The sequence below is a fragment of the Hyaena hyaena genome, unplaced genomic scaffold, assembly GCF_003009895.1.
Source record: "Hyaena hyaena isolate Hyena2069 unplaced genomic scaffold, ASM300989v1 scaffold_553, whole genome shotgun sequence".
Taxonomy (NCBI): domain Eukaryota; kingdom Metazoa; phylum Chordata; class Mammalia; order Carnivora; family Hyaenidae; genus Hyaena; species Hyaena hyaena.
In genome coordinates, this window is record NW_024081184.1 from 1,001,567 (window position 1) to 1,020,156 (window position 18,590).

Sequence of the window (18,590 nt, forward strand, 5' to 3'; positions counted from 1 at the left end):
GATATTCTCTACTATTTAACTTGACCATTAGGTTTTTACTATCAATGTTGATTTTTTGTTCCTAGAATCTGTCTACTCTTTTCCTATCATATAATGTTTTGCTTATTTTTTTTTAAAATAATCTCTACACGCAATGTGGGGCTTGAACTCACAACCCCAAGATCAAGAGTCATACATACGCTCTACCAACTTGGCCACCCAGGTACCCCTTATCATATACTGTTTTGTTATTGTCATATATATTTTTCTCCTTTTTCATTAAAACCCTACATGGACCGACAGATCAATGGACCAGAATAGAATGTTCAGAAATAGACACAAATAAATCAAAAGTTTTAAATAAGACTGACATTTCAAACAATTCACGAAAGATGGATTTTTTCCTCCTATATGGTATAACCTATAAATACACTCCCACATGTGCAAGAACACTGTTTAACCATCTGAAAAAAAATATGTTGGATTCCTATTATACAAGTTATACCAAAATAAATTTCACATAGACTAAAGACTTAAATGTAAAAATTTAAACACTAGTGCTAGAAGGAAAGATACAATTTTAAATATTCTCTGAGTGGGGAAAACCTTTCCAAGTCATAAAGAAGCCATTAAAGGAAGGACTGTGAATTTAACTACATAAAAATAGAAAATGTACAGGGTGCCTGGGTGGCTCAGTCAGTTGGGCACCCAACTCTGGATCTTGGCTCAGGTCAAGATCTCAGGATTCGTGAGATGGAGATGCGACATGCGACGTGGATCCCTGCATTGATTGGGCTCTGTGCTGAAAGCTTGCTTGGGTTTCTGTCTCTCCCTCTCTCTTCCCCTCCCCCACTCAAACCCTCTCCCTTTCTCTCTCTCAAAATAAACAAACTTTAAAAAATGTTTAAAAAGAAAAGAAAATGTCTGCATGCACAAAGGAAAAATCATAAAACAGGAGCACTGAGTGTGGAGTCGGAAGACCCAGAAAGTCAGAATTTCAGTTCAGCTGTGCGGACTTCTAAGCTGTGCTTAGCTGTTTTTTTCTTTGTAATGGGGAAGAGTCTCGCCCACAAGTTTGACATGAAGATCCAATGCGAATGCATATAGAACCTTTTGCCATCTGAGCTGAGTTATATGCATTTGTGGTAGTGTTTTAGGAAGAGGAGGCTTCCAGGTGACTCCTGTAACCTGGAATGGGAGTGGGTCAGCCAGTGATCAGTCAGTACCTCTGTGGTTAGGAGCCTCTTCCGTTTAAGACTTTAGGGAAGGTATCCATTATTCTCCAGGGGAGGAGCCCTCCTTGAGACCTGGCTGGTCTGGCTATCAGTGAGGCATTTTCCCTACAGTGAGACCACCCCTACAGCACCATAGGCCCCTTCACCTCCAAATAACTTTCCCCAACCACCTGCTTCTGGTGTCTCCAAGTCCAGCTTGGAGAGTCACACTTTATGTAGCGATATCTTAACTAAGAAAATACAAATTGTCCTTGAAGTAATACGTTAAGATGTTAGGTCTTGTGAGTTATTTGAGTGATACGAGCATTTTGGCCAAGAGCAAGTAGAGCATGTGTCATTGGTGTATGGGAGGTCTGCCGGTCTGTGTGTGTCAAGTCTGAATTCTAGTCCCAGTTCTGGCATTTGACTTCCTGTCCATACTTGGAGAAGCCAACCTTTCTTCTTGGGCCTCTTTTTTCCCCTCTGAACTAGCAAGTGGTTAGACTAAATGCTCTAGTTTGATTTGTTAGTTCATTCATTCATTTTACAAATGTGTGTTAAGTGTGTACTATGTGCTGGGTCCTTTTGTAATTGCTTGGGACGTGGCAGTAGACAAAATGGACAAAAGGCTCTGCTCTTGTGGAACTTACATGTTAGTGGGAGGGTACCATCAATAAATAAGAAATATAATCACTAACTAAATCATACAATATTGGATTATAAATATTTTATATATACATTATAAATGTCTTAGGAAAATAAAAATAGATGAAGGGATATTCAGAATGTGTGTAGTTGTTGGGATTTAAAAGGCTCCACTGAGAAGGTGACATTTGAACAGAGATTTGAAGGCAAAGGAAGAGTTAGCCAACTGGCTATCTTAGGAAAGAACATTCCAGATGGAGGAAACGACCAGTGAAAAGGCCCTGAGGCAGGAGTATGCTTGACAAGTATGAGAAACGCAATAATGAGAGCAGAGAGGTAACATCACGGACAGTAGGAATATATCATAGTAGGCCTTATAGGCCCTTGCAAAATCTTTGGATTTTAATCTGCATGAGATGAAGAGCTGTTGGAGGGTTTTATTCCTCTGTTTAAATATTTTATTTTTAGAGCAGTTTGAAAGTCCACAGCATATTTAAGCAGAAGATTGGGAGATTTCTCATATGCCACTGTTCCCCCACATGCATCGTCTCCCCCATTATTCACACCCCCCCCCAGCAGAGTGATACATCTGTTACAGTGACACATCCCCACCCAGAGTCTCTAGTTTACACTAGGGTTCACTCTTGATATTGCTCATTTTATGGTTTGGGGCACATATATAATGACATGTATCCACCATTCTAGTATCACACTCAGTATGTTCACTGGCCTAAAGATCCTCTGCACTGTTGGGAGGGTTTTGAGTGAAGCAACGTTGTGTGATGTTCATTTTTGGAATTCTGAGATCTTACTACATTTGAGGAAAGAGGGAACAGGGCTCAAAAACCAAGACTGTTGCCTATTCTGTCTTCAGGGATCCTGCTGGTCCCCAGGCTGGTGTAAAGGTCCCCCCGCTTTCTCCTGGTCTCTGCTTCTGCACACACCTTATCTTGGTTGGGAGACTAAGGCTATAGAATCCCATTATTCCTCTAGGGGGCGATGCTGCCTCACACACAGGACACCTCCCTGTTTTCACCCATTTCCAGAACCACAAACCCTTTCCCTGGGACCTTGTCGGTGAAATCACTCAGGAATAGAGAAAATTGGAGGCCCCCCCCCACCTTCCCATCATCAGGGGCACCCTCCAGCCTGCTCACCTTCTCTGGCAAATCCTCCCTGCTGTGTCAGGACTGTCAGGAAGCCCTGCAGTGAGGCTGGCCCACAGGCCTGTGCCTCAGTACTCTCATCTTGCCATTTCTGGGAGGCGATGAGTGTGAAGAACAAAGAACTGGGGCCTTCTTTCATTCGTTATGCTTCTCTGTACTTGTCCTTCAAGTCTAGATTGATACTCATTTTAATCACTTAAGCATTTTGATGATGCTCACTCATGAGTACAAACTGAGGGCAGGGAGAAGAAAGGGTCACACACACGTTCGGGTCCTACCCCCTCCACGGCAGCACCAGGCATTGTCTGCTGCTGCCTCAGGCAGAGTCCCAGCTCTCCCGTGTTTTCGGAAAATGATGGCACCTGCCTCTCCTCCTGGAGTTGAACACCGTCTACAAAAAATGTACCATCTTCACTTCCTCTTCTTCCCTCCTTATCTCTCACATCTGTCACCTAAAACTGTCCATTTTATTTCACATAATGTTACAAATGCACTGGTCCCCCTTTTATGCACACCTTCACTGACGTTGTATATCTCCAAGGTAGCAAATATGAAAAGCCAGAAGAGTCAAATGGGTGATATAAGGGGCGCCTGGGTGGCTCATTCAGTTAAACGTCTGACTTTGGCTCAGGTCATGATCTCATGGTTTGTGGGTTCGAGCCCCGCGTCAGGCTCTGTACTGACAGCTAGTTCAGAGCCTGGAGCCTGCTTTGGATTCTGTATCTCCCTCTCTCTCTGACCCTTCCTTGCTCATGCTGTCTCTGTCTCTGTCTCTCTCTCTCAGAAATAAATAAAACATTAAAAAAAATTTTTTTAAATGGGTGATATAACTGGATGAAGAGGGCCAGTGTGTGAGGCAAGAGGGAGGCGTGGAGACTGTGATGAACTAGAAAGAATATTAGTGAAACCTGAGTAACTGTTTCTGAGCTCCAGTCCAGTGCAGTCACATACAAAGGCAATTCCAAGTGGTACAAGTTTTGAAAAGCCAGAAATCTGTTGCTGCTTTTGTTGTTTGCAGAAAGGAGAGAGCGCAAGTAGGGGAGGGGCAGAAAGAGAGGGAGACACAAAATCTGAAGGAGGCTCCAGGCTCTGAGCCGTCTTCACAGAGTCTAACGTGGGGCTCGAACCCACAAATGGGGAGACCATGACCTGAGCCGAAGTCAGATGCTTAACCAACTGGGCCACCCCAGTGCCCCTGTTTGTTGTTTTTAAGGTGAAATCTACCAAGTTAATATTGGCAACAAATTTTTTTAAAATTTTTTAAATGTTTTATTTATTCTTGAGAGAGAGAGATAGAGACAGCATGAGCAGGGGAGGGTCAGAGAGAGGGAGACACAGAATCTGAAGCAGGCTCCAGGCTCTGAGCTAGCTGTCAGCACAGAGCCCGACACGGGGCTCGAACCCACGAACCGTAAGATCATGACCTGAGCTGAAGTTGGACGCTTAACTGACTGAGCCACCCAGGCGCTCCTATAGAAGAATTATTTTTTTAAAAAATTAGTGTAAAAAAGGGGAAAAAAAACCCCACTATTGTCAACAAAAACTTCCTGGATTAAACAACACGTGGGACATAGCTGAGAACAGAATATGTTAGCTGGAAGCTAATTTGAGCAAACAAACTAGAATGCAGTTTGGAGAAATACAGAGATGGNGAGATCATGACCTGAGCCGAAATCGGATGCCTAACCGACTGAGCTACCCAGGTGCCCCTAATGTTTTTTTTTTTGTTTTTTTTTTTAAGTTTAAAACAGTAAGTAAACCACCACAAGGGGCAAACAGTTAACACATCAGTGGTCTGAATTCAGCATGCAGCGGCCGAGTTGTGACCACTGGTTTGAACCATCATCCCAGCTAAGGCTATTGATACGATTTCTTCTTTGGTCTCTGGCCTCCAGTCTCTCTCTCTTCCATGCACCGTGCTCACAGCATCTGGAGCACCCCCCCACCCCCACCCCGTCACCAGGTCACACTGGCTCATTCCACCGCCTGCCTCCCTTAGGTCTGTCCCCCCAGGTTATCCAGGACACTAAGTCCAGACAACTGAGGACGACTGCCAGACTTCTCCCTTTCCGCTACCAGGACCTCTCCACTCTCCACCGTGCTCTCCCCTGGCACACATCACTCCTTTGTCACCTGCCAAGGCTTCCCCGTTCACCTCTATTCAGCCCCTTGCGATTTCTATTCATGCGTGTCTCCTGCACTAGATTATGATGGTGACCACCTCTTACCCATCTGTGCTATTCGTCTGTGTTATTCATACCTGCGATCAGAAGGTAGCTGGCAAATTTTTTTTTAAATGTTTTTATTTATTTCTAGGAGAGAGAGAGAGAGAGACAGCGTGAGCAGGGGAGGGTCAGAGAGAGAGGGAGTCACAGACTGAAACAGGCTCCAGGCTCTGAGCTGGCAGTCAGCACAGAGCCCAACGCGGGGCTTGAACCCATGAACCGTGAGATCATGACCTAAGCGAAAGACGCTTAACCGACTAAGCCACCCAGGCGCCCCACTGGCAAATTTTTTTAATAAATTAAAAAGACGAATGAATGATGACTGTTAGCCAAGTAAGGTAGAACTGTCTTAAGGTTATTTATTTCCCACCCCATTTACACATAACTAAGAGCCGAGCATCCTCTTAATAAAGACAGTTTTCTTCTTTCCTCTCATTGGTCCCAGCCCCCAGGGTGCAGAGGTGTTGAAGACCAGCGCTCTGGGGCCCGGGGTGAGCCGGCCCTCTGTCCTCGCCTGATGTTCTTATGGGCAGGTCCCTGGGGCTTCCTTAATCCTCTTTCTCTTGAGTTTTGTTTTGTGCGGAGGTTTCCTTAGAGGATCTGAAAAGGGAAGGTCAAACACAGTCCTGATAACACCACAAAGAGTAAGAGAATCTCAGTCTGTAACATTTGGGTGATATGGTAAGAACAGAAAGGAAGAAAAACACAATCTTATCTTAACTTGCAACCTATGTCCCTCTTTTTTCACAGAACCCTGCAGGCCATAGGAAGATGCTATGATTGACCTGATTTACAGATGAAGGATCTCACCCGCCTCTGAGTAAGGAAATAGCCCACCCAAAGCCCAAGGCAAGTTAGGGGCACAGTCAGGACTAGACCACGGGTCTTGACTCAGATTCTTCCCTGCACCCTCTCCGGTTTCATGCCCCAGGTCCTAGGACTTTGCCGCCAGACTGTTTGCAAACACCACTGCCATCTGTTTTCTTAAAAACAGACTTAGGAACATAGAGCCAAAGAAACGCCACACCGGATACATTCAAAATCACGAATGGACTCCGTGATTGAGCTTAGCCCATTCCTGGCGGGTCCACCAAATAGTGTGTGTTTTGTCGTATTACCACAATGTGAAGAACACGACCTCATCTCTAATGTATCCCGGCCAGACAAATGTTTAACAAGAATTTATCAAGGCTTTTTATCTAAAGAGGAACAAGCTTCAAGAATGCCAAAAGGAAGCAACCAGACTCAAAAGTGGAGCATTCCGCAGAACAGTGGTCTGATCTTCTCAACAAGTCAGGGTGTAAAACAGAGGACATTGTTAGGTTAAAGGAGATGGAGAGACATAACCCGGTGCAATGCATGCTTGAGAAAAAAGTGCAAAAACTACCTTTGACTACTGGGAAAATTAGAATATGGAGCATTTACTCCAACAATGAGAAGTAATGAAAACGTTGACATGGAAAGTTGAATTAATTAACTGAAAAAAGCAACTTCCAGTCAAAATCCTATGCACAGTGAGGTCTCATTTGGCTACAATACATGTATTTATATGCATAAAAAAACACCTGGAAAGTGTTAGCAGTAATGATAACAATGTGGTGTTTATATGTACTTATTTTTGTTTATCAGTATTACCTAATTTTCTATGCTATGCTTATGTTTATAGGAATAAAATGTTATTTTAAGAATTATATTTAGGGGCGCCTGGGTGGCTCACTCAGTTAAGCGTCCGACTTCGGCTCAGGTCATGTTCACACGGTTCATGGGTTCGAGCCCTGTGTCGGGCTCTCTGCTGACGGCTCAGAGCCTGGAGCCTGTTTCATATTCTGTATCTCCCTCTCTCTGCTCCCCTCCCCACCCCCCATCACGGTGTCTCTCTCTCTCAGAAATAAAAATAAATAAATAAATAATAAATTTTAAAAATCATTAAAATAAAAGAATTACATTTTTAAAAATTACATGAAAGCCAAAGTTCTTAACCCACCATTCAAGGCTTTTTCCTATTACCCCTGTCCGGCACTTCTCCAACCTGCTCTTCCATTCACCTCCAGGCCCCAGACTGTCAGCTCATTGTCCCTCACCTCTGCGTACACCTTTCTTCTCCCCTCCTACTCTCCCTTTCCCCCTCTTCTCCTTTTCCCTTTCTTTAAAGGCTGTCACAGAGTGACTTCTCCCAGTCAGCTTGTCCCACTCTTTGCCCTATGGCTTTGGATTGCTCATTTGTGAAAGGGGAATAATAACACCCCCTTCATGATAAAGGGTTAATATCCAGAATCTATAAGGAACTCACCAAACTCCACGCCCGAAAAACAAACAACCCAGTGAAGAAATGGGCAGAAGATATGAAAAGACACTTCTCCAAAGAGGACATCCAGATGGCCAACAGACACATGAAACGATGCTCAGCATCCCTCCTCATCAGGGAAATACAAATCAAAGCCACACTGAGATACCACCTCACGCCAGTCAGAGTGGCTAAAATGAGCCAATCAGAGAACTCTAGATGCTGGCGAGGATGTGGAGAAACGGGCACCCTCCTACACTGTTGGTGGGAATGTAAACTGGTACAGCCCCTCTGGAAAACAGTGTGGAGGTTCCTCAGGAAACTAACAATAGAACTCCCTTATGACCCAGCAATAGCACTGCTAGGAATTTACCCAAGGGATACAGAAATGCTGAGGCATAGGAGCACATGTACCCCAATGTTCATAGCAGCACTCTCCACAATAGCTAAAACATGGAAAGAGCCTAAGTGTCCATCAACAGATGAATGGATCAAGAAGATGTGGTTTATCTATACCATGGAATACTACATGGCAATGAGAAACAATGAAATCTGGCCATGTGTAGCAACATGGATGGACCTTGAGGGTGTTATGCTGAGCGAAATAAGTCAGGCAGAGAAGGACAAATATCATATGTTTGCACGTATAGGAGGATTAGGAGGAACTTGACGGAGGAACAAGGGGGAGAAGAAGGGCGGAAATGGTGGGGGAAAGGGAGAGAGGCAAACCATGAGAGACTCTTGAATGCTGACAAAAACTGAGGACTGATGGATGTGGGGGGGAGGGGGGGATGGGCATGGAGGAGGGCACTTGTGGGGATGAGCACTGGGTGTTATGTGGAAACTAATTTGACAATAAACTATTTGTAAAAAAAAAATAATAATAATAATAATAATACCCCCTTCATGAAGATGCTGCGGAGGTTAAGTGAAACGAAGAAACACAGAGCACCTGGTACGGGGAGAGCCTGGCCCGAAAGCCCGGACCTCACTTTCCTTATCTGACTCGTGAACTGTTTGGCTACATCATCTGAATGATGTTCTGGCCTTCGTCCCATTGTATGTTTTGCTTCAATTTAAACTATAGGCACCAGGGCCAAGGACCCTCACAGAGCCCAGACAGGGTCTTAGGTCTTAGGAATTGCCTAACTCGTGACCACTGCCCCTTCCCTGTTCTCACCCCTGCTCTCCCACTCGGTGCAGGGGTGACTGGTGGAAGAGGCTGAAAGAGCTGCTGGCCTGCATCAGCCCCAGGCAGCCCGACCCTCAGAGGAACACCTGGGTCCAATTTAGGACCACACTTTGAGGTCCTAGGCCACCCTGTTTGCGTTCACTTTCTCCCCCAATAGCTGAGCAGAAGCAGCTAACTGGGGTCCCCGGAGCCAGATCTGGAAATCTGAGGGGTAAGCGGCTCCCACATCTCTTTGCACCTCAGTGCACAGGATGGGCCCTCATAGGTTCCGACCTTGGCTGGAACCCCTCATTGGAGAGTCTCTGTCCCCAAATCCCACAGCCTCCGTCCAGAGGCCAAGCGGTGCAGTCACTGCAGAGGCCAGAGCTGCTGGGAAGGCCATCCCCAGTCCACCTGACTCGACTTTCTCCCCACAACGGCAATGAACCACTCCCTTAGCCCGAAGCCACCCGAAACCCGGGAGTAGGCAGCCCGCCCCGTTTGGAGTTCCTACTCTTGGCTGCTAGAAACTGTCTTTGTTTCTAGTCTTACGGGAAAGAGCCTTCATTTAAACTGTTAACCGAAAAATGCAGGAACCAAAACTGTATGTATCACAAGACCTCCGGAGGGAAATCATACAGCACACACCCAAATGTTAACTGTCATGGCTTCCGGGTGATGAGTGATTTCCCCCTCTTCTGTTTTATACTTATCGGTACATTTCAAACTTTCTATGATAAGCATACCTGCAGGGAGGGGGACAAAAAAGGAGGGGGAAAAAAGGGGCAGAAGAGAAAAGAAAATGGACAGAAAGAGAAACGGAGGGCTAGAGGGAAGATGGGAAGAGAAATGTGTCAGCTGCTCAGGGGGTGGGGGGTGGGCATGTGGCCCTGCGGGTGAGGCCCCTCCTCCAAGCAGGCTTCCACATGGAAGGGCGTTACCTTTCATGACCTGGGCCTGGGATCTGGGCTCCCCCAGCAGGGAGGCCTCCAGGCCCGGGGCCTGCATCTTGGACAGCCTCTCCTTCATGCCGCTGATGTTGCCATGCAGCCCCCAGGCACTGCAGAGCTTGGGCAGACAGTCTTCCTGGTGGGCCAGCAAGGAGCTCTCGGGGGCGTCCCGGGGGCGGAAGGCCACCTGCAACAGGCCCATAATGTTGAGAGTGTGAAGAAGCCAGGGCCCCACATTCCTGAGCCCCAGCCCTGCCCTTGTTAGGAAATGAGTGCGGTCTGGGTGTACCTCACACCTGCCTAGTCAGCAGGAGGAAAGGGTCACAGACATGGGAGAGAAGTAAGGACACAGAGGCTAGGCTGCCAGCTGTCTCTTCTTGGGTGGTTCCTTACTTTGATATATGTCCTCCAACTCTTTTTATCATTATAGTCGCTTTTTCTGTTTGTTTCAAGCTTTATTTAAATTCTAGCTAGTCGGGTCTCCTGGATGGCTGGCTCAGTTTAAGTGTCTGACTTCGGCTCGGGTTATGATCTCACGGTTTGTGAGTCTGAGCCCTGCACTGGGCTCTTTGCTGTCAGCACAGAGCCTGCTTTGAATCCTCTCTCCCCCCATCTCTCTGCTTCCCCCTACCATAAATAAACATTAAAAAAATTTTTTAATAAATACATAAATTCTATTTAGTTAACATATAGTGTAGTATTAGTTTCAGGAGTAGAATTCAGTGATTCGTCACTTACATGTAAGACCCAGTACTCATCACAATAAAAGCCCTACTTATTGCCCATCCCCCATCTAGCCTGTCTCCCCACCCACCTCCCCTCCAACAACCCTCAATTTGTTCTCTATAGTTACGAACCTTAGGTTTGCCTCTCTCTCTCTCTCTTTTTTTTCTTTCCCACATGTCCATCTGTTTTTATTTTTTTAATGTTTGTTTATTTTTTAGAGAGAGAGAGAGAGACAGAGCATGAATGGGGGGAAGGGCAGAGGGAGAGGGAGACACAGAATCCCAAGCAGGCTCCAGGCTCTGAGCTGTCAGTACAGAGCCCGACTCAGGGCTTGAACTCACGAATCGGGAGATCATGACCTGAGCCGAAGCTGGACATTTAACTGACTGAGCCACCCAGGCTTCCCTCAACTGTTTTGTTTCTTAAATTCCACAAGTGAGGGGCACCTGGGTGGCTCAGTAGGTTGGGCATCCAACTTCGCCTCAGGTCATGATCTCCCAGCTCCTGAGTTCAAGCCTCGAGTCAGGCTCTGTGCTGACAGCTCAGAGCCTGGAGCCTGCTTCGGATTCTGTGTCTCCCTCTCTCTCTGCTCCTCCCTCACTATGTTCTATCTCACTCTCCTTCAAAAATAAATAAACATTATCATTTTTTAAGTTTACGTATTTATTTTGAGAGAGAGAGAAAGCATGAGCAGGGGAGGGACAAAGAAAGAGAGCGAGAGAGAGAATCCCAAGCAGGCCCTGCACTGTCAGCACAGAACCCAACACGGGGCTTGATCTAACAAACCGTGAGATCATGACCTGAGCCGAAATGAAGAGTCACATACTTAACTGACTGAGCCACCCAAGATGCCCCCCAAAGTAAATAACCATTAAAAAAATTCCACGAGTGAAATCAGATGGTATTTGTCTTTCTCTGATTGCCTTATTTCCCTTAGCATAATACAGTCTAGCTCCATCCATGTCATCACAAATGCAAGATTTTGTTCTTTTTTATGACTCAGTAATGTTCCATTGTATATATGTACCACATCTCCTTTATCCATTCATTAGTCACTGGACATTTGGACTTTTTACACAGTTTGGCTATTGTTGACAATGCTGCTATAAACATCGGGGTGCATGTGCCCCTTCAAATCTGTATTTTTTATTCTTTGGGAAAATACCTAGTAGTGCAATTCCTGGAACTTATGGCAATTCTATTTTTAACTTTTTGAGGAATCTTCACACTGTTTTCCTGAGTGGCTGCACCAGTTTGCATTCCCACCAGCAACGTAAGAGAGACCCTCTTTCTCTGCATCCTCACCAACATCTGTTGTTTCCTGTGTTGTTAATTTTAGCCATTCCTACCGGTGTGAGCTGATACCTCATTGTAGGTTTGATTTGTATTTCCCTGATGAATAGTGATGTGGAGCATCTTTTCAAGTGTCTGTTAGCCTAGAATTACAGCATCTCATGCATTTCTTTGTAATGAAGCAACGGTACTTATTTTAAAGTCCTTGACAAAATTAAAATTGAGAACCTGAAAACATCTTTTGAGATTTTCCTGGCCAGTGAAATCCAGGAATCACTGACATGGCAACTCTCTGTATTCAGAGGAGGAATCACTGAAACGACTGACCCGTTCATGTTTAGGGAAAGGAACAGAGACCCAAAAGGGGAAAGGATTTGGTTAAAGCTGCCCAGCAAGGGTGAGGTGCCATAGTTAGAGCAGGGCTTCCTCTGAACCAGATGTTTGAACCTGGATCTTCCCTCTACTTGCTGTGTGGTCTGGGTCAAGCTACTCCAACCCTCTGCACTTGGCATCTTCATTTACACACTGTGAACACTATGTCTAATTACCATGTAGGGTTACTTTTGAGAATCACAGGAGGGAACATAAAGTGCTGGAGCATAGAAGCTGTTACCTATGATCATTATTTTGAACAAAAGATCCTCAAAGTGTGCTCTGTGAACCCCTGGGGGGCCCTGAAATATTTTGATCTCACTGACCCCCTGAAAAGTGAAGTCTACCCAAAGTGCAAGAGATAAACCTACGGAATCTAATGTAACCCAGTGTGAAAAAGTCATTGATACAAATCTGAAAAGGCTACATGCTGTGTGATTCTAACCGTCTGACATTCTGGAAAAAAGTGAAACCATTGAGACAGTATAAAAGATCAGTGGTTGCCAGGAGTTTGGAGGGAAAGAGTGAAGGGATGAATACGTGCAGCACAGGGGATTGTAAGACAGCGAAACCATCAGGTATGCTCTGTATTGGTGGATACATGTCATTATGCAGTTGTCAAAACCTATAGAATATACAACACAATGAGTGGGCCCTCATGTAAACTAAACTAAACAGACATTGTTTAGTTAATAATGTGTCCATACTGGCTCACCGATGGTAACAAATATACCTCACTAATGCAAGATACTAATAATAAGGGAAACAAGAGGAGGTAGTATATGGGAAATATCTGAACTTTCTACCCAACTTTTTTGTAAACCTAAAACTGCTAAAAAAGAAAAAAAAGAAATATTTTATAACATTCATTGATATGGTGTCAGATTCCACACTGCTATTAAGTAACTGACATTTGTTGAGTTTTGGTGTGGTATCAAAGAAAAATATCCAGGGTTACCTGGGTGGCTCAGTCAGTTAAACGTCCAACTCTCGATATCAGTTCAGGTGGCAATCTCACTGTCATGAGATCGAGCCCCATGTTGGGCTCCTCACTGAGTGTGGAGTCTGCTTTCTCTGTCTCCCTCTGCTCCTCTACCTTGCTCACTCTCTCTCTCAAAATAAATAAAGTTTTGAAAATATCCACAACTATCTGAAGATGCTAATAAAATACTCCCCTCTTCTCTAACCCTACATCTGTGCAAGTCTGGGGTTTTCATCATGTACTTCAGCCAACTCACATACCATCAGAGATTGCAGAAGCAGATATGAGAACCCAGCTGAACTGTCTTCTATTAAGCCAGACACTAAAGACATTTGCAAAAATGTAAAACAATGCTACTCTTCTCACTAATTTTTTTTGTTTTGGAAAATATAAATATTTCTCATAAATATTATTTATGTTAAAATGTAGTGGGCTCTTGCTTTTATTTTTTTTTTAATGTTTTATTTATTTCTGAGAGAGAGAAAGAGACACACAGTGTGAGCAGGGGAGGGTCAGAGAGAGAGGGAGACACAGAATCCGAAGCAGGCTCCAGGCTCTGAGCTGGCTGTCAGCAAAGAGCCTGACGCGGGGCTCACACCCACGAACCATGAGATCATGGCCTGAGCCGAAGTCAGACGCTTAACTGACTGAGCCACCCAGGTGCCCCTCCTTGCTTTTATTTTTAATTGGATCAGAAAGTACTTATTTTGATTTTTTTCTTTAGTTGTAATTTCGAATGGGGCAAATTGCAACAGATATAACCTACATAAATGCTTGGTGGACTTTCCAACGGTTTTTAGAGGATGAACATGACCTGAGACCAAAATGTTCGAGAGTCACTGTTTTCAGCCAAAGCCAGGCCAGGCTCTGTCGATAGTCCTTGGAGCCTTCCCCAGGCTGGCTGTGCCTTTCTGCCTGGCGTCAACCGTCGCCACCCATATATGGGTCCTCAGGAAGGTCCCTGCCCTTGTTAACATCTGGGTGTCAGTGTGGAGAGTGAATGAGTATCGAGAACCTGAAGCTGAGCCTCTGTCCTCCTCGGCCCCACTTTGCCTCCTGCAGGGCAGATAGGGGCGATGGGGGCTTCCTGAGGCGGCGAGTGTGGAACATGGCTGGGAGGATGCTGGGGACATCAGAGGGACCCTCAGCCCTACGCCTCCCCCCACAATCCGAGAATACACCAGCCAAGCCTCAGCGGGGCCTGGAGAGGAGCTTCCCTGAGTGTCTCACCAGGAACTTGGCCGTCTGGTTGCTCTTGGTGTACTTGTAGAGCCTGCAAAGCTGTTTCGCCTCCAGTTCTGAGAAGAGAGAGACAAATCGCCAGAGCATCCTGCAGGGGAGAAAGCAAGGCTGGGGGAGGCAGCACACAGCCCTTCTCCCTTCCGCATTTGTCTTGTGTCCAGGACCCACCTGGGGAGAAATGGACCACATGCTGCCCCCTTGCACTTGGTTGGGGATGTGGAGAGGTGGAAATTTGCTAGACCTTGAATACCCCATCCTGGTGATGGGCACCCGCACCACACAGCAGCTGTTCAATCAGCCGTCATTCTCCACAGAGCCAGGAGAGTCCTTTGTCCACTGTGTATGCGGCTGCCGGGAATCATTGCTGCCCTGAGTCACTAGACGACCCCATTCTCTCCACCCCCTCTTCACCACGCTCACTCCAGGATCCTGACTCTTTCACACCAAGATGAAGGAATGAAGGACTCAGGGATCTTGACTGAGGTGGGACCTTGAATCAGGGGCGGGGAAGGTGTGTGGCCCAGGAGTGGGTATAGTGGGAAGGGCAAGGAGGCTGCCCTACTTCCTCCAGTGCTTGATTTCCCAGGTTCGGCAGTAATGTTGCAGAAAGGTGTTGATGTGGTCCCCTAGGACCACCAGGCTCTGCTTCATGTACTTCAGCTTCTTCTTCTGCGGAATGTCCCTGGGCAGGTGTAACTTTCGCAAGAACTTCTTCAGTGGCCTTAGATATTCTTTACACTGAGGAGGCAACAGGTCAAGTCATAGGAGAAAAAGGCAGATGGGCAGCCCCAAGTAACCAGAAGCCCTTATGAGCCAGGAAGTGTTAAGTAGGTTAAGTAAGGAAACTTGAGTCAAGTTCTTGCCCCACTTTCCTCCCAAGAGCATGACAAGTGGGACAATAAGCTATGGTTCTGAGGCCTGCCAATTTCTGACCCAGGTCTCCTGACCTGTAGGGAACAAGACACAGGGTCCTGGGCTGGCCCCTTACTCACAATTTTGAAGGTGTCCTGGCCCAGGCCCTTGGCATGGCGTACAAGTGAGTCTCCAGAAGGGGTGGTGCCAGAGCTCTTCTCTAAGCAGGGTACACCTGTCGCCAGGTCATCTGTCACCTGCAGGAGGCAGAGGTCAGCTGGGGAGCTTAGGCGGCTGCTCCTGAAGGGCAGTGCTAGGCAACCAGTGGTCCAAATTCCAGCCAAAGCCCTTCTCCATTTTCCGTAGGGATTCCCTTGGCCCAGGCCTGAAGGAAGTAAGCCCTAGCAAGGATATCCATCCCTGAAGATCCTTGCTTAGGAGACCTAGAATTTCCTACACATTTCTTTTATAAGAATTATAGCACAGAATAGGAGCTAATTTTACAAGTCACTTGATAAACGTGAACTCATTTTATTCTCCCACAAATTCTGTGAGGTTAGATATCATTATCTCTGGTTACAGATGAGAACACTGTGAGGCATCAAGAAATTTAAGAAACTTCTTGGGGGAATGAGCGGGGAGTCATTTATTCATTCATTCAAACAAACATTTACTGAGTGCCTAAGCCCCAGGCCCACCTCTAACCTTTAGCATCATCCCATGATAACGGGCACATCACGTGACAGTGACGGTAATGGGGAGGAGCTTTCTGACTGTGAAAGTGGGCCCCCCAAAAACTGAAAAGTAATGAAGACAGAGTGACCGTGAAATAATACTTAAAGTCAGAGCACAGGATTAGACTGACATGGTAGGATTTGCACCTGACCTTTCAAAAACCTCTCAGAAAAGGGAGCATTAATTCCTGCCTGTGTTCAGGGGAACAAGGAAGATCCAGGCCCTGACCACTCTGAAGGGAGGGACCATGGAAAGGGAAGAAAGTCAAAGTATGTAACTCAGGCTCCTTCAGGCCCCAGAGAGAGGGGGCTCTGGCTGATCGACTCCATAAACACACCCCTCACACCACACAACCACACACACAGACCATAACGCAAGTGTACACACACACACACACACGAGCCCTTGCGTTTCCATAACCAACAATCATCTTGCCAGGAAAACATGTCTTTGATAAGCCTGTGTTTGAATGAATTGGCCTTCTTTTGTTCTTTTGGTCTCTTGCTAACTCATGTACATCACCGTTTTTCCTTCTTCTTTCCTTCCCTTAATTTCACGTTCTTTGCTTTCCAAGACTAGCCCCTCAAGGACCTTCTCTCTTCACTCCCTCACATCCCTAGCCCCACTTCACCTTCTTTAGGGACTTGTCCCCTTCACCCTCTTGCCCATTTGAGGCCTCCGTCTCAACAGGCGCACTGGGGGGCTCCAGAGTGGCACTCCTGATGTCTCCTCAGGCTTCTGACCTACGGCTGCGGTGACCTGAGTGTCTCAGGGAGTGGGCAGGTGGGCTCCAGAACTTGGAGCAAAACCATGGCAACTGCCAACACAGAGCCTAGCTCCCCTCCCCCTGCCACGCCCTCTTTCTTAGGGGTGGCCCATCAATCTCTTCACCGGGAAACTGGAACAGGGAAGTGAGCAAGAGGTGCGGGGTAGACCCAGCACTTTGTAAGAGCTCGTAGCCGGCCAGGAGGGGCTGGCACCCCTTTTCCCGGGAGAAGTGTCAGATGCTAGGGTTTGTGAACACCGGTAAGACTTTCGGAGTCGTTTTCCTGCTTGTGTACCATTCACGATGCCTCAGTCACACGGTGGGCTCCTGAGATGGCCACCGTGACTTGTAACATTTCTTTCTGGAACTGAGACAAAGGACTAAAGGGTGACCTGAGAGAATGGGTTACAGTAAATCTCTACTGAGATCGATCTTCTCTTCTATTTCTCTGTAGCCTCCAGGAAGTTAATAAGCCAGTTGTGTCGGGTGTTGGTTGAATAGTGGTATTTTTAGGGAGTGTGCAAAAAATCACAAGCCACCATGAATTATCTTAACTAATCCTCACACTGATCTTCACAACTGTCTTCTCTGATGGGGTACCATCAGTGATCCCCTTTCATAGAAAAGGAGCCCAGACGCAGAGAGGTCCCGTGACTTGCACGGGTCGGCGGCCACTAAAGTGGGGCGAGGGGCTTTCTGTCCGATCCCAACCGCTCTAGCCTTGCCCACCGACACCGCCCTCCAGCGATCGGAGCCAGGAGAGTGCGTGCTACCGGCGGGGTCCCTGCGTCTCCCCCGCCCGTTCAGCCCGTGAGTTCTCGGAGGCTCGAAGTCCGAGCTGCGACCTCCACCAGCACGCACCGCGGGGTACGGCGCCGAGGGGACCGCTGCAGCCTCCGTTCACACAGCCGGCATCTTCTTCCCTGCGATGCTTAAGTCTCCAGCCACGTCCCCTCATGTCCTCTGGGCCCGGGGGCCCGTCTCCCGCAGCCAGTCCGTACTTCCCGCTTCCTCCCCAGTCTTCGCCGGAGCGGGGTCGGGTCGCCGTGGGCCACGGAGACCGGCTAGTATTCCCCTCCCTCCAGACGCCGCGGGGTCCTCCCAGTCCTCCCTCTCGCCATCTGGCGGCGGTACCTGCACATGACAGGGACATTGCGGCTTCTGATATTCCTCGGGGAATGTGGCTCTCCTCCAAACTGGAAAGTGTGTTCTTTGAGCATTAATCCAGGACTATTTTGCGGCTATTAAGGAAAATTAGGGGAGGCTGGGGGTCGGACTTCGGCTCAGGTCATGATCTCACAGCTCCTGACAGCTGTGGGCTCTGTGCTGACAGCTCAGAGCCTGGAGCCTGCTTCGGATTCTATGGCTCCCTCTCTCTCTCTCTCAAATATAAAATAAAACATGAAAATGGACTTTAAAAAAGAAGGAAATTATATTTGCAAGAGTAAGGGGAAAGGGGCTCTCTTATTCACTTCTGGGAATAATGCAAAATGTTAAATGTACATTCCCTTTGGCCCACAAATTCTTCTTCTAGGAATTGATCCTGAGAGAAGATGTATGTATGAAGGCTGTTAAATTTGGAAACAATTGAAGTGTCATCAGTAGGAAAGGGTAAATAAATTATGGAACACCAGTACTTAAAATATTACTCTAGTAAATAGTAAATAAAATTAATTTTTAAAATGCCTTACCACCAAAATACTACTAATTATTAAAATATTATTCTCTATATAGTAATAATTAATACTGAAAAATGTAAATTTCAACGTTACATCTATATTTAACTAATGGGAAACAAGACCTAAAACAGCATGTCTGGTATGATCCCGTTTTTGAAAGCATGTAATTATATATGCATAGTAAAAAGTCTTGAAGGATACACTTCAAAATGTAAAGGATGATTTTTCTTTTTTTGGCATACTGTCTTCATTTTAAAAATAATGAATATGATTTACACTTACAGTAAAAAAAAAGGAGAGCTGAGTCTG

At 46.4% G+C, this 18,590-nt stretch overlaps 1 protein-coding gene across 1 annotated transcript; it reads right to left on the reverse strand.

Annotated features, from left to right (window-relative positions):
• Positions 1-5,563: 5,563 nt before the first annotated feature.
• CUNH17orf64 (chromosome unknown C17orf64 homolog) lies at positions 5,564-17,755 on the reverse strand. Its single transcript, XM_039255990.1, has 7 exons — positions 17,464-17,755; positions 16,468-16,565; positions 15,242-15,358; positions 14,812-14,987; positions 14,238-14,337; positions 9,626-9,821; positions 5,564-5,829 (listed from the first exon to the last, which is right to left on the reverse strand). The coding sequence occupies exons 1-7, from the start codon at positions 17,753-17,755 to the stop codon at positions 5,753-5,755; spliced, it is 1,056 nt and encodes a 351-aa protein (XP_039111921.1). The 3' UTR covers positions 5,564-5,752.
• Between the last annotated feature and the right edge of the window lie 835 nt (positions 17,756-18,590).